We start from the raw sequence: 15,635 nt of genomic DNA, 5'->3' as shown, positions 1-15,635 counted from the left end.
GGTAATAAGTTCTATCGCGGATAGCGTCGATCGCTATAGGCGCGCACCTATCTAGGTGTCCGGGAGTAGGGAGTATTCCTCTACCGCCTCGGAGAGTCTCGTTATAACTAGCTTCTTAAGCGCCTTCCTAAGAGTGTTAAGGAGCGCAATTAGGCGGTACGACTTCACCTACGTATAGTCTTCCTTCTACGGCTTACGTAGGACTACTGTCGTCGATTATTTAAAAGCTATCGGGTAGTATCCGGTCTGTAGGCAGGCGTTAAAGATCGCTATAACTACTAGGGCTAGTTAATCTCTATACTTCTTTAGTAGCTCGTTTAGGATCCTATCCGGCCCCGGGGCTTTCTTCGCCGGCAACTTCCTTAGTATAGCGGCAACTTCTCCTTCGGACACCTCCTATTAGACCGCGATACTAGGGGCTAGGGGAGTAGAGCTGTTTATATCGCTTAGATTAGCCTCGACTAGGGGCGGGAAGAACTTGCTAGCTAGTAGACGCGCCTTAGCCTCGGGGTCGCTAACCGGGCTACTAGGCGATTGTAGCGCTAGGATAGAGAAGGAGGGGCCCTATATAGGGTCCTGTCGGGCCCATTTCGCTAGCTTCTATATCCTCTCTAGCTTGCCGGCGATTTCTTCTACTATAGCCCTCTAGCCGACTGCTTTCTCCCTTCGTATTATAGCTTTCTTCTGTTAGTATGCCTCCCTATATACGTTCTAGGCCTCCTCGCTATAGCTGCTCGTCTATACCCGGCGGGCTCTCCTTGCTTCTCTTACTACCGTAGTGTACTCCGGCGTCTAGTATAGTTTAGACTATGTCGTTAGTTAGGCAAGCGGAACGTGAAGTAAGGTCGCTTTTCTTATTTCGTCTATCAACCCCTAGACTGCTTCGTCTATCTCGTCTTTACTGTTGTATTACTACTACGCGATCTAGACTAGCCTCTAAGAGTCATCGAGGTACGCCTAGATGTTGGCCTAGTAGGCCTTTCCCTAGTTTAGCTTAGGGGTTCTCGCTAGTATACGTTATATCTATGTCGTAATAGAGGTCCTAACTAGTATATAGTCTAACGACGCCTCGAGTTCATGTTCGATCCTATAGTAGGTTACCGTGTAGTAGTAGCTATCTAAGATCTAGGAGAGGTCGATCGTGCCTTAGAGTCCCCCTCTCTTCTAGGTACCTAGGTCCTTCGGGGTATTAAGGGCAATTGCGTTGCTCGCTATCAAGTCGAGTACTTCGTCGGCTATAGGGTGCGGCTACATAAGGCTTTCCTAGGAAGGGTAGTATATATTGAAGTCTCCTACTACGATGTGGCACCCTTGTCTCTTAAGCGTACTGTCTAGGTGTCTATAGACCCCTAGGTCGCGGCTAGACCTCGAGGCTAGCGGTTGTATATATAGGTTGCGTATCTAGGTACTACCTACGTAGAGGGAGGTAATATCGCCCCCGCCTTCTTCGTCTACGTAGTACACTACCTCCTAGTCGGATTCTAGTATGTCCTTGCTAATATAGAAGCACGTACGGGGTCTACCGTCGCCTCGTAGGCATGTCGTATAGCCTAGTGACTTGTAGGTCGTTAGTCTCTTATAGTGCGGGTTAATCTATAGCTCCTAGATTATAAGGACGTAGTAGACGCGCGGGTCCGCCTCGTATAGGAAATGGTTCTAGACTATATCCTTGCTATAGTTAACGTTATACTAGATGATGCTAAGCGTGTCGAGGCTAGTTATCGGCATCGACAATCATTTCCTCTATATCGTCCTATGTCCTACTGCCCTATACGTCCTGGTCTACGCCTATCGGCTATATACTAAAGGGGAGCCGGGCCTAGTTAGATTCCCTCGCCGCAGCTAGCAGAGTACGTAGCCTCCCGTACGCTCTAGGTTACGCATCCTTTACATCGTTCTCGGCCCTAGGGCGCTTATGCCCGACCGCCGCTAGTTAGTTCCGGTATAGGCTAGCCTTACGGTCGCCGTAGAATCTTAGGGCGACGGTTCTGTTTGTGATTGCCTTGTTTTTCGCTAGTTTCCGCTATAGGCATTCCGTACTATACGATAGGTAGTGCCCCGGACAGTTCGCGTACCGTCTCGTAGTCGATATATAGTCCCTAGATATATAGTCTCCTATACAGTTCGAGCAGGCCTACTTATTTGTGTACGTGTAGGTTTGATGTCTATACTGTTAGCATTTGAAGCATTAGAGGACACGAAAGGATAAGGAGTGCTTTTCTACTGTCTTAAGGCTATATTGCTAGACTAGGCCTTGTTCTATCGCTAGATCCGCCGCTTTCGCGTCTTATAGCTATACTATTAGCGCCGAGGCCTTCTTGCCTTCTAGCCATTTCCTATAGAGCCAAGTCGCCTTCTGGATTAGAGAGTTAAGAGTGACCGGGTTGTCCTCTTAGAGAGCGCGTAGGTGACCCTAGTTAGTTAGGTCAAACTCCTTAGGCATATCGTGGACTAGGATCGTGAATTGTTTCGTTAAGACCTTCGCTAATGCCGCAACCTTAGATGCCCACTATAGCTATGCCTCTAGGTGCCTCCTAGTAGTAGCAGAGCTAGTATAGATCTATAGAGTGCCGTTAGACTGTTAGTTCACTACGACCACCCCTAGTTAGTTAATTCGTTAGGCGAGCTCCTTGTTCGATAGCTTCGTAACTTCGGCCTGGTCTTCCTTTGCTACAATGCGGATCGTAACTATATCGTGCGTTAGGCGGGGGCCTAGTATCGATGCCGCGACCGATGCCTAGCTATAGGGGTGTTAATTCCGGGTGGCCTTGCTAATCGCCTAGGACGTCGTCCTTATTTCTTATTACCCTCGGTAATACGACAGTACAAGCGCCGTACGTAGCTAAGTAATCATTACCTATAGAGACCGGTAAGGGAGCTGATCGTTAGTTTCTATACTTTTTGCGTCCTCTATAAGTTGCTACTAGTTGTCTTAGGGGGGCTTCGCCTATAGGGCCGTAGGCGCCGTTAGTGCCGTAGCCTAGGCTACTATTACCTAGGAGTTGCCTAATGTAGCTAGGTACCTCCGCGGCGTTTGGAGCTAAAGAAACAGGGTGAAGAGAGCTTCAAGCTGTCTAGATTAAATAAGGTAGAACTCCCTTAGTCCTAGGGGCAGTGGCCTGCTTTATATATCGTTAGAATGGCCTTAATAAGAGCTTTCGAATATGTCTTATTTTGACGTAGAGATCGATGAGCCGACGCGTCGAGTGCCTAGTAGCCTATATAAATATAGACGTATTTAGACGCCGAAATACGTCGTACTGTTCTACCTACGCTTTATAGAAGCCCGGTAGGTAATACGCCTCGAGACTAGGGCTATAGACTTCTAATATATAATAGGTATAGCGCGTACGATACGAGTAGCGGTACGAATAGTAATACGGACCGGCCTACTATAGTAGTTCTAGATAGCGGGTAAGATAGTAGTAAGAATAGGGGAGATAGCCTAGGAGGAAGAGCTCTAGGAAGCCTTCGAAGGCGCCCTACCTATAGACGTAGTAGAACTCCGGTAGTACCGACGACTACGTAGACGGGTAGATCGTAGCCTATAGCGACTCCGAGCGTAGGAGGAATAGCGATAGGAGTACTAATAGAGTATAGGAGCCCGGAAGGGTCGACTCGTCGTCTACTCGACGGCTAGCTCGTTTTCCGCTCGACGGTCGACCTATCTCCTACTCGATAGGCGACCCGCCTCTACTAATAGTCAACCTATCGTCTATTCGATAGTCGGCTAGCTACTAATACTCGTTCCTAGGTACCGAGTAGATTAGTACTCCGGGGCGGCTAACTACCTAGTACTTACCGCTTCTAGTACGATAGATTAACTAATAAGTAATAGAGAGAACTTACTAATACCTAAAGAGGGTTTTTCCCCGTACGACGGTTTTCCCCTCTCTCTTACTTAATAGCCCCCGGCCTCGTAGACCTTTTAGGAGCTAGATAGGTATTATAAATATATTTATTTATTTATTTATATAGTAAGTTTAATACGGAGAGAGTATAAGTATTACGAATATAGGTCGGTAGGTATACCGTATTAGTCGAGACACTAGTATAGCGTTAGTACGAGACTACTATAGAGATCGTCATTATATAGTAAAACTTAGGTAAAACCGCTAAGGCGTCGGGAAAGGAGCAGGGGCTAGAGATCTAGATTCCCCCTATATAGGTATAAGAGACTACGTCTCTAATCCTAGGGAATAAGATATCTTTATAACTAAAAGCTATTCTACTATATACCGTCGAATACTATATTAGTCCTTCCTCGTTCCCTATTACCTATCCTAACTTCTATACGTATATATACTATACCTCTTTAATAATAAGGGCTATCGGGCGCCGCGATAAAGTCTACGGTCGGAAGTATAGGCCTAGCCCGTACTAAGACCTAAGGGCTCGCCCTTTATACCGGCCTTATTTAAGTACTACTTCGTAGATAATACTATCGAGTACCTTACCGATAGCTACTAAGCGACGTCGTCTATATCCTTAATACAAAAGTTATAGTTATCCGTTATTCTTCTTTATATCTTTAGGTCTCGTAATATCTATATAAGGTTATCGAGGACGCTCTTCCTTTACTAATCTACTCGAGCCTTCGGCGTAGTATCGTCCGCCGTAGTCTTCGGAGCCTCCCGAGCCTTCCTCGCGGTCTAATAGGCTACTAGATACTTACGCTTATAGCGTAAGTCGTCGTACTTAAAGGACTGTTTCTACGATATAGTACTAACGGTATATATAGTAATCGGCGACGCGCTAAGAGTCTGATGGCGATGTTGTGGGATAATTGATCGAGTTCGTCCGCTCGGTCTCGAGGTTGGAACTTGGAATTAGGCTCTTGGCAAATTTGGGGGCGGAAAGGCAGGGATCATCGTGAGCAGACGCCGTTCTTGTGAGTCTCATGATGGATCAGTCGGGCTCAATGTCCTACGGCTACTACACTACACTTGGTGATGACAAGGTGAGTCTAGACATTATCGTGTGTTCAATGCAGTCAAAGCCTATACTCGGTCGCTACGGTAATTGTCATGGTCATTAGTATGTTGACGAACTTGCACCGAGCGCGCTCGGCGGAAGCGAAATGGAGGGAAGCGAGGAGTGCCAGTGTTGCGCTCAAAGATGTAGCAATGCGCGAGCGCCTCGCGCAAGTAGCCATGATCGCCGCATCGCTTTAGCACGCCGGCAGGTTCAAGCATCGATGTTTGTAGTGAAGAAGACGACGCGCTCGGCGGCAACAAACTTTGTCCACAGCCCTTGACCCGGCTCACAGGAACTATCTCGACAAGCTTTGGGTACGGTGGTCCGTATCAGGGGAGACATATGATCCACCAAAAGATCCAGGTGATCACCAGTGGGACTCTTCGAGGACGACTTGAGGTTTCACCAAGGTTGCTTAGGATGGACCAGCATCCTCTTCTCGAGAGTGGCCATTCGTAAGACTCAAGGCAAGATTCTGTTGAAACACCTGGGAAGTGTGTGCTATCAAATCTCCCTGAAGATTCGGCCGATGGCATTAGACGACTGGGAACTGTTCGAGAGCGCCAAGTCTCTCTTCAGTCATAACGAGCATGACTGCTTTTGCATCGTCGATCAAAGGCGAGGCGTGCGTACGGGAGGATGCGTCGACGGTGTGCTTAGCGGTCGTGCCTGGCAATACTGCTCGCCACAAGTCGCAGAACTTCGCAGAACTTCGCCAAGCCTGTTGGAACGAATGCTAGCGCACTCATTTGCTAGGGGCGACCTCATCGAGACCACCACTGCTCTTTACAACCTCATCGAAGTCCACGCCATTCTTCTCAAACTCCATCTGCACCCTCTTCGCAACCCTCTCCTGCCTCTCTCGTGTGAAACCACCATCTTTGTCCCTCTCTTCTTCCACGATCTCCGTCCACTTCCAAAACAGACTCTCTTTACCCATCTTCCCCAGCGTCTCCTTGAAGGCCACAACTTTCTGCCTCCTTCCCTCCACAACATCAACCTGTCCCTCACCCTCCCACTTCCACTGCACCCAACCCGCTCCTTCCAGGAATGCAAACACCACCTTATCCAGCTCCTTACTCTTCACATCCTCCCTTTTCACCAGCTCATGCGAGTCCAACATCACCTCAAAATCAAGATCCCAGCTCTTATCCATCATCAGATACCCCGTCTTCCCCATGACCTCCCGACTAATTGCAGGCAAGACTCTCGTCTTGAAGAAGGGATTCTCTTCACCCTGCTTGACGCCCTGCATCAAATCTTCCGTACCCCAACCACGACTGACTCGGACAATGATCTCATCTTTCCTAAACCCCAGCTTCCACCGATAATGCACCGGGTTCGAAGGTCGTTCCAGGAAGAATGTCAACGGCCACGGTCCTACAAATCGAAAGAGCAGGAAGTCGAGAAGGAACATCAGAGTTCGACGGAGGAGGATGCCAATCTGCTGTTTGCGAGTTGTGGATGTAGTGTCAACCGTGAGGGGTGTGTAGTAGCCTAGGAGGGTTTGGGCTAAGGTGAAGTACTTTGGGACTGCAACGTAAAGACGCCATAGTAGGAGGGCGGTGATTGTGGTGTTGAGCAGGACTGGAATGAGGAAGATAGACTTCTTGTAGTCGGCAGGTTGGCGGTCGATGTGGGTGATGTGGACGAGTTTCGGGTCGAAACGTTGGAGCAGTGGTTCGAGGGAGGAAGGAGCTTTGGTGAATGGGGCGGGGATCTGTGTCGATGTCGATTTATCCTGCTTGGCCCTCTGTTTGAAGCCTTTAGGGGCCATGGTGGCGTCTGTCTGCAGCGAGATGTAATTGTTGTAGTTGGGGAAGAAAAGTGACGAAGCAAAGGAACATGAGATGGACACAACACCTACGACGCAGCAGCAGCTTTGGAGTCTGGTCGTACCCCACAACGAGAGCAAAACCTTGTCAGCCAGGCCGAGGGCGTTGAGTATAGCAGTCTGACATTCGCAAAAGAAGATACATGTAGTGTTCGACATGCGTGCAGCAAGGTGTTGTTGGTTGTTGGTTGTGTCGGTGGCGCGGAACTCTTCCGTGCACCTCTCCTTCCAAGGGCTGGTGACAAAGTACGTCAACGGTCTAGGTCTCAACCCTACTTTTCAAAATACTGTCTAACGGGCGCTATGGCCGTTTATAATATATACATACATACGGCGACGCGCCGCAAGCCTGACTTTATCAGTACGGCCTTGCTACTTAGCTACGCGCCAGCATGTTTAGAGAAAGGCCTTGGCTTTAATAACAAATCGAAGCGCTTGGCGGCAATCAACTTTGTCACCTGCCCTCGTTCGTCTTGATCAATGGCAGCCACTCTTAGCCCATTCTCATGCTCGCTGCCAATGACAAAGCTTTGAAGAGGACTTCGATAGCCGATATATGGTACAAGCAAGGCTGTCCTGGCAGTTCCAGCCCAGACCATGCCATTCCAAAACGCCATCTCTACCCACCGATCCAACGCCGCGCTGAGGTATCACCAATCGCACATCCACCTCATACCTTAACCCAAAGACTGAGCACACCCTTGAGGTACTCCACAATCTCCTCTCCTCCCAATTTACTCTCCCCATACACTCTGTCCACAAACGAGATAGGCACCTCTGCAACCTTGAACCCCATGCCCTTCGCCCTCACCATCATCTCCATCTGAAATGTGTACCCCTTTGATTCTGTCCTGTTCATAACCTCCTGCAGGACCGCCTTCTTGTACAACCGGAAAGATCCAGTCAGATCGCTGACCCCCGGCCTCAACACTGTGTCCGCGAAAAGGTTTGCTCCTCTTGACACCATCTTTCTCTTGAGATCCCATCCGTAAACGCCTCCGTCTCCGGCATACCGTGTTCCTGTTACGATGTCGTAGTTCCCCTCTGCCTGCTTCTTGATCATTTGTGGGAGGAACTTTGGATGATGGGAGAAGTCCGCATCCATGATGATTACGAAGTTGCCAGTCGCGAATTGCAGTCCGTGGACGTAGGCTGTTCCAAGACCAAGCTTGCCGGCGCGGGGCTGCAGTTTGATATGAGAGGGACCGTAGGCTTTGATGAGTTGTTTGGCGATTTCTTGGGTTCCATCGGGGGAGCCGTCGTCGACGATTATGACTTCCCAGTCGAGCTTGCTGCAGTAGCATCATGTCAGCGTTTTCTGTGATCGGAAGGTTCAAGAGTGGTGAGTTTGTGTACATACTGCTCAGTGAACGTCTGATTGAGAAGCCATACAACGATGGGAAGGTTGCGGCGCTCGTTGTAGGTGGGCAGCAGGACCGAGTACTTGTTCTTCTGCGTTGACATGGTCGCGAGTTGTGGGGTGGAGCACTGTCAGGTGGAAGTGTTGTCCTTCGATAGGCGTAAAGAGTGACTGTAGTTGGTGGAGTGGTCAATGGCAATGCAGACAGGGATTAAATTGATGTCGCTCAGGTGAAGCTGGCCTTCGGCCCAGGTACCGAAAGTATCACGAGCCCCTGAACGCTGACTTCCACGTGCACGTATCCGCATTGCACAAGCACCGTCCGTATCAACGAGACCATATCCGCCCAAAAGGAGCTTACACCAGAGTGATGAGCTGCAACACTGGGAGCATAGGCGTCAAGGACTATTGGCATCATGTAAGTCGCACGCTCTGGTCAAAAGGCGCATCACTGCTGCCGTTCATTTGCCGACTATATAACATTGCACGTTCGCCTCAAGGCCTTCGTCCATCTCGCGTGATCGCTCAGGCGTCATGCAATCTCTTCTGAGCGCGCTGTAGTACTGACCGCATTCTCACAACGCCGCTGCAAAACAGTGCTATCTCAAACCCATTTTCTCAAGCCCAGGCCATGGTCTTGTTCAATGTTGCAATCTCGTGTCCGTCCCGAAAGCGCCATTTCCATAAACTGAAGAGTCGAGTCAAGTATCTTGTTACAGTTGCATTTATCGCAATCCTCCCATAAAGGTCGAGTCATCATCGACGTCTTTGTTTTGGTGATTCTCCTTGCCACGTTGGCCCACTGTCGGCGGACCCTTCTAATGTCCGCCGTAGTTAGCACTCCAGCCGCCACGCGATTGCCCGTAATTGCCGTAGGTCTGGTTGAAGCCACCGTAGCCGCCATAGGCACTCTGCTGAGCTCCATAGCCGCTCTGCTGTCCGGCACCTTGGCTGCCTTGATGAGATCCCAGACCGCCAAGACCGCCGTATTGACTGCTCTGGTTCTGAAAGCCTGGGTATCCGCCATAGCCAGACTGTTGGCCTTGTGGCGGAGGCAAGCCAGACTGGGAGACGCCGGCAGCGCTGTTGGCGGCTGAGCCTGGACGACCTGGCTGACCCAAGGCTGGTGAAGGACCGCCCTTGGAATCGCTGAATGGTTTCAGTGAATCTTCGGGTCCCGCAGTTGACATCTGCTGGCCATATCCTTGAGTACCAAAGCCGGAAGTGGATCGCGCAAAAGGATCATTCATACCGCCGAAATTGCTGCTTTGCTGGTGAGCACCACTCTGAGCTGACGATCGCTGATAGTCATCAAGTCCGCCAAGACCGGAGCCCATGCCGCTTGTGCTGCGCATTGAGCTCTGCTGGTTTTGGGCAAAGGCATTCGCATTGGCCGGTGAAGATGAATGCTGATCAAACGATGATTGCGAGCCCATGCCGTAGCCGGCATGTGGCTGACCGTACATGCCGCCCTTCTGGCCTTGTCCTTGTGGATATCCTCCATAGCCGGCTGGCTGGCTGTAGCCAAATTGGTTTTGGTATGCTGTCTGGTAGGGGCTATTGTAGTATGGGTGACCATACGGGAAGCCTGCTGCGTTGTACCCACCTTGGTGGGCCTGGGCCTGGACCTGGTGCATCATGTGCTGCGATTGCTGACCGCTGGGTGCCGCCTGCTGATGACCGCTCATGACTGGGTTGGGAGTGTTATTACCAGAGCCAGGAGCCTCAGCGAAGCGCGATTGTGTCTGCTGCGCCTGTGAACCAAAAGCCGACTCGTTCGCTCCAGCTCCGAAACCACTTGCAGATCGCTGTGGACCAAGTGCTTCGTGCTGAACTTGTGGCTGGGCTTGACTTGGGTGACCACGAGTGTCCTGCTGACCATAGGAGCTACCGTAGTACTGATTGTAAGCGTTGCGAGTCTGATCACTGGTGTAGTACTGTGAGTACTCGCTTGGAGCAGAGGAAAGGCCGAAACCTGCCGGTGCTTGCTGTGCTTGTTGTTGAGGCTGCTGGTGCTGGGCAGCATACTGGTCGTAGTGCGATGGTTGTCCCTGCTGACTGAAGGGATCGTATGGCTTCTGCTGTGGAGTGCCTGATTCCTGCTGTTGCTGTGGCATACCTGGCTGGCCGTAACGGGCATACTGATTGTACGCCTGTGGCATCTGTTGCTCTTGTGGAAGGCTTTGCGCTAGTGCGGGATCTTGGATCTGCTGCTGGTTCTGCGCTGAGGCTGGCGGGAGGCCAGGTGCCTGCTTTGGTGTTGGCAGCGCTTCTGGCAGACCTGGAGCAGCTTGTGGAGCTGCAGTCTCGCGTGGCGCAGGGGGCAAAGACGTCTTTGGTTGCGACGGAGGTGAGTGCTGAGGCGCATGGCGTGTCTCCGGCTCTTCTCGCTCCTCGTCAACATCTGGACCTGGCTCGCCGTTCAGTCCCATACTTCCAAACTGTACTGCAGCTCTGTCGACTGCGTTGTGTCCTGGCATCACGACCGCCTCTTGCTGTTCTTGTACCCTCCGCTGGAAGCTGGCGCTCCTGCCGCTTGAACCAGCCAAACGGTTTGCGCTGACGGCGTAGCCACCAAGTGGTGGACGTCCAATCGGGGCCTGTTTGTTAGGCATTGGTGTGAGGTTACGCGGGTCTGCAGAGCCTGCGGTGCTCGCGACAGTCTGGGTGGCAGGTGGATGCGACTCATCGGGGAGGTGTTCAACATTCTCTTCTGTCAACGGGTCCTTTGAAGGTGTCAGCGTAAGATCTTCACCATTCGATGTCACAGGGCGTTCTACAGGCTCGGCGGCAGCATCAGTGTCGACGGTAGCTGGCGTTGGCACGTTAGCAGCGGGCGCAGTCGCCAAGGGCTCCTCGATGGTAGGTGCAGCAGTTGGCAGTGGCAGTGGCTCCGCATCCGGGCTTTGGGCAGGATCCTCTTGAGCTATTATCTTCTCGAGGACCGCCTGGGCGGCGGCTGGTGGAGCTTCGATACCTGCGGCAACTACTGCAGCAGGTGCGGTCTCTTTGGTCAAAATCTGCTTCTGCGGCACAGGCTTAGGTGCAGCAAACATGCTAGCCCAGCTCTTCTTCGCGCCGCTGGCTGGTGCCGCAGTGCTCTTCGCAGCTTCGGGTGCGGCGGCTGGCGCAGGTGCAGCGGTCTCGGTCGTGGATGCGGCACCCCAAGCGCCAGCACCAGCATCGGTAATGTCCTTGGGAGCATCTGCAGCCGGTGTGTCCCAGGTACCCTCTGCGGTAGTAGCTTCAGTGTTCCATGCGGTCGACTCGGCGGTGGGAACAGACTCGCTGCCTGCTTCCTTGATTGTGCCATTGGTGGTCGCGTGACCGCCCCTAGCACCACGGAATCCACCTCTGCCACGGTCCGCACCACGGCCACGACTACCTCGAGTGCTGTCGAAGCCACCTCTTCCACGTCCTCCACGGGCAGCGAAGCCGACCTTATCGGCAGCGCCGGCCGTTGATGGCTCCTCCTTGGCCTTGGAGCGGGCGCGATCCTTGGGCTTCTTCACCTCAGCGAACTGTGAGACGGAGCCTTGTGAGATCTTTTCGACAGCTGCACTGAGATCGCCGCCTGACTCCTCAAGCGCAAACACTAAATCAGTGTCGGTCCAGCCCGTAAACATGTCTCTGAGCATCGGGAGCTCTGTCGCGTACTTCTTCTTCATCTCGCCGATCTCGCCCTGGTCTTCGAGTGACTCCTCTTCAGGTGAAGTTGCATCATCCGTGCCGTTGATCTTCCTGCCGCCGCGAGGGCCACCACGGCTAAAGCCACCTCTGCCACCTCTAATCGTGCTTCTGCCCCGAGCGGATGCAGTCCTGGCGTCGAGTTCCGACATTGTGGATGTGTGTGTGCTGTGCGGTGGGAGGGGAGGGTGATGGTGTGAGGTTCCAAAGTGGGGGCGGAGAGGAAACAGGGTGCGATGCGGTGATGGAGTCCAAGCTGGTAGCGGTGATGCGAAAGCTGCACGTCCAAGGGAGAGCGTCTCACAGTGTTGGCGGCGGCTGCTGCGAGCCTGTGCACCAAAACGGTGGAAGGTGTCGTGTGGAAGTCAATGTGGCAAGTGCGGACCTCTTGCGTGGATGTTTCACAGCAAGCACGTCCGGCGCAGTTGTAGGTGAAGTCGATTGTGTCGCTCTCTTCGGCCCAGAAAGCAGAGAACCTAACAGGTACGACGCGATCACAAGCTCCGGACGGGACCAGCCGAGCGAGATGACTCAGCAAGCCAAGAACTCTATCCTTCTCGAGAGCTGCTCCCGTTCTGTTCCTCCATGCCCATTGCTGCCATTGTTGGCACAACTTATCAACCTGCGTACTGGCTCACATGTCATGCTGTCCTATGTGAGGACTCGGCAATGTTCGCTACCTACACGCCCACAAGGATGAAGGGCACAGGCGTGGTGCAAGGTCTCAAGTCATTGGCGGCGAAGATCCATCCACAGCTACCATTGAACACGAAGGAGTCGAACAGGCTGCTTACTGCCTTGACAAGCTCATTCCGGACACATCTCGACGAAGCCCACCCAACCGCTGCAAGACCTCGTGTCGAGCATGCCAATGATGCATCGACAAGGCATGGTGGCGCAGGCGAGCCTCAATCTCACAGCCTGCATTCTTCTGCGGCGCACGCAGACCGGCATCTGGCATCGGTATTGACGAATCCACTGCTGGCGAAAGGTGGTCAACGGTTCGATTATGCCTCGGCCAAGAGAGAGCTCATCGAGAATCCCGCCAAGGACCCCATTCAGCTTCTAGAGGAATACCACGAGAGAAATGCTGCCACTGTCCGCATCGCCGAAGTCTGCCTGGAGCACTTCATGAGTGGCCTGACCAATATGAGTGCAGAGTTGCGCAAAGCCCACATACTGAAGTCAGAGCCGGGACGACGCGTGGCTTTGTGGTTACTGCAAAACAAGGTCTACGAGGCCGCTAACTACATTGATAATACGCTTTTCCAAAAGCTGTTGGTCTATTTCCTGCATGAAGAAGACAAAGAGCAGATTGTCTGGGACTGGATTAGCCTCGACATAAGAATGCCTGGCAGTGAAGGACGTACTCTGCGGACCAAATTGAAACAGGAATTGCACAATTATCGTTGGCGCGGACGGCTTCTATGTGCGTTGATATACGTCAAACTCGGGCTTTTGGAGAATCGTGGCAGTCTGCCCGCAACCAACGATCGTATGCACGACGCGCTGGATGTTTACTTCAAGGCTTGTGATCTGAAGCTTCTAGGACGACAACGCAAAGACCACTTTGAATGGACTCCACTGGGTGCTCCGGCCGTTGCACTGCACAGGCAACTGATTCAGCTTCCACGCCCTCATCCACGTGTTGACCTAGACGTGAATCGATACAACAGGTTTCGTGACGCAATCCCTCTGTTTCTGGAAGGAGCGCCTCAGATATACTTTCTAGCCCAGTATGCCAGCCTAGATTTGTTCCATCCTCGACGACAATCTCCCGATCGAGCTCTGCAATTTTGGCGAGAAATCCTGAACGACAGTCCTACAGCTTCTGCCTCTGCATTCGTGCCTCGGCTTAAGAATGGCGATGGTAGCGCCGAGATAGAACAGTGGTTCGGCTTACTCGCGCGGACTGTATACGTGTTGCAAGACGAAGGTCGCAACCAGGAAGCCTCGTGGCTGATTGGGCAAGCTCTCCCACTGTTCCCCAAGCAGGCGCCATATATGAACAAAAGGCTGGACGAGTTTCGAGCCCGTGACAAAACCGCCACATCAAATCAAAGTCAGGAGCATGCTGTTCGTGTGCCGTTCCCGACATTCGTATAGAGGGGAAAGGGCTCAGTTGTTCGGCATGGTACTCATGTAACATTCGACTCACCTAGTACACACGCAATGTGGGCACAGCTATACTGGCGTGACAACGCCTAGCACAACGTCGTCTCGTGAGTCATAATATTGAACCGCTATGGTCATCTGACTATGCTGACAAGAGACAAAGCCATGAAATCAGGGTGATACCCGGGCCTTCCTTGTGCGATACGTTTGGAGCTCTTCCTTCGCATACAACGCCGAGACGCCCACCTAGCCCGTCGTTCATGGTGACTACCCACTAAGCCTCCTCTGGCCAGACATCGTAGCCGAACGTATCCTTCATGTTGACGAACCGAGTGTGGCGGCCCTTCGCGACTTCATTCACGGCCTCGAAATCCTCGTCAGTGAGCTCGATGCTCTTGAAGTTGCTCTCGATACGCGAAGGCGTGGAGCTCTTTGGCAGCACGACATATCCGCGGCGGATACCCCATGCGATCAGCACCTGTGCGAGAGTGTTACCGCCCTTCTCTGCGATTTTGTTGAGCACTGGGTTGGTGTTGACCTTCTCGCCAGTGGTAGGGATTTGGTTCTGGGAGCCGAGAGGAGAGTATGCCTCTGGCAGAATGTCGCTTCGGAAGCAAAACTGCACGAGCTCCTCGTTAGGAAGGAATGGGTGAATCTCAATCTGGTTGACCGCCGGCTTAACCTTGGCCCAGCTCAGCACATCTTTAAGGCCTGGGATGGTCCAGTTGGATACGCCGATGGCCTTGGCCTTGCCGGACTCATGTATCTCCTCCATCGCCCTCCAGGTAGGCTGTGGGTTCTTTGTGAGCTCCTCCTTGATGATATACTGGCCCTTCTCGTTCAACTTTGGCCTGTGCTTCTCATCCGAAACTGCAGCAATTGGCCAGTGTACCAAGAGGAGGTCGACGTAATCGGTATTCAGTTTCTCGAGGGAGCTCTGGAGCGACCACTTCACCTCCTCCGGCTCGTGCAGGTGCTGCCACACTTTAGTGCAGATGAAAATGTCACTGCGCTTCAGGCCGCTCTCCTTCAGGAAATCTTGCACTGCATCACCAACTTCGTCCTCATTCTGGTAGAACCATGCGCAATCCAGGTGTCGGTAGCCGGTCTTGAGCGCGTGTGTCACAGCTTTGTATGTCTCGCCCTTTGCGCCCTCGTTGGCGAACGTGCCAAATCCCACTGCTGGGACGGTCACGCCGTTGTTCAACTTGAAAGTCTTGCCGCTCGACATGGTGATGGTGACTGGCGCTGCTAACTTCGTCTTCTTCGGTTGCGCGGATGCCTAACAGTGAGAAGTATGGGAAATGTGCAAATTTGATGCTTACCACAGCTCGCTGATCATATCTAGAACTAGTGACTACAACTAACTTTTTCACGCTATCCTCAACGACAAACACCTGATCCATTCGATGCTTCCTCGCCGAACAACAAGCTGATAAACAAGACGTCATGCGCTCGTTCTCACGCATCCCACCTTCCGACGTTGACCGCATGGTCAAACGGCGACGCATACAGATGTGGAACATATTTTGTGGACCACGCGACGAAAATCTCGCGTTCAGATCCATGGTCAGTGACGGTGCAGTCGCCGTATCAATCGATGATATCACACCGAAGAAATTCCATCACCTACAATCTTGGAGCTTGCGGCATCTTTGCGGT

At 52.2% G+C, this 15,635-nt stretch overlaps 5 protein-coding genes across 5 annotated transcripts; 1 reads left to right on the top strand and 4 right to left on the bottom strand.

Moving 5' to 3' along the window:
- Positions 1-5,722: 5,722 nt before the first annotated feature.
- On the bottom strand, positions 5,723-6,754 carry CLAFUR5_10349 (uncharacterized protein; the record flags this gene model as incomplete). Its single annotated transcript, XM_047909497.1, has 1 exon — positions 5,723-6,754. The coding sequence occupies one exon, from the start codon at positions 6,752-6,754 to the stop codon at positions 5,723-5,725; it is 1,032 nt and encodes a 343-aa protein (XP_047764427.1).
- Positions 6,755-7,481: 727 nt separating this feature from the next.
- CLAFUR5_10348 (Dolichol-phosphate mannosyltransferase subunit 1) lies at positions 7,482-8,275 on the bottom strand (the record flags this gene model as incomplete). The annotated part of the gene is made up of 2 exons (XM_047909496.1): positions 7,482-8,103; positions 8,172-8,275. The coding sequence occupies 2 exons, from the start codon at positions 8,273-8,275 to the stop codon at positions 7,482-7,484; spliced, it is 726 nt and encodes a 241-aa protein (XP_047764426.1).
- A 714-nt stretch (positions 8,276-8,989) lies between these two features.
- CLAFUR5_10347 (uncharacterized protein) lies at positions 8,990-12,010 on the bottom strand (the record flags this gene model as incomplete). The annotated part of the gene is made up of 2 exons (XM_047909495.1): positions 8,990-10,897; positions 10,952-12,010. 2 exons carry the CDS (start codon positions 12,008-12,010, stop codon positions 8,990-8,992), a joined length of 2,967 nt encoding a protein of 988 aa, XP_047764431.1.
- A 433-nt stretch (positions 12,011-12,443) lies between these two features.
- On the top strand, positions 12,444-13,964 carry CLAFUR5_10346 (uncharacterized protein; the record flags this gene model as incomplete). Its single annotated transcript, XM_047909494.1, has 1 exon — positions 12,444-13,964. One exon carries the CDS (start codon positions 12,444-12,446, stop codon positions 13,962-13,964), a length of 1,521 nt encoding a protein of 506 aa, XP_047764430.1.
- A 283-nt stretch (positions 13,965-14,247) lies between these two features.
- Positions 14,248-15,204, bottom strand: CLAFUR5_10345 (Glycerol 2-dehydrogenase (NADP(+)); the record flags this gene model as incomplete). Its single annotated transcript, XM_047909493.1, has 1 exon — positions 14,248-15,204. One exon carries the CDS (start codon positions 15,202-15,204, stop codon positions 14,248-14,250), a length of 957 nt encoding a protein of 318 aa, XP_047764429.1.
- Positions 15,205-15,635: the final 431 nt, after the last annotated feature.

The sequence above is a fragment of the Fulvia fulva genome, chromosome 7 (genome assembly GCF_020509005.1).
Source record: "Fulvia fulva chromosome 7, complete sequence".
Lineage (NCBI taxonomy): Eukaryota > Fungi > Ascomycota > Dothideomycetes > Mycosphaerellales > Mycosphaerellaceae > Fulvia > Fulvia fulva.
Note: the sequence above shows the minus strand (reverse complement) of the source record. Positions and strands in the feature narration are given on the sequence as shown.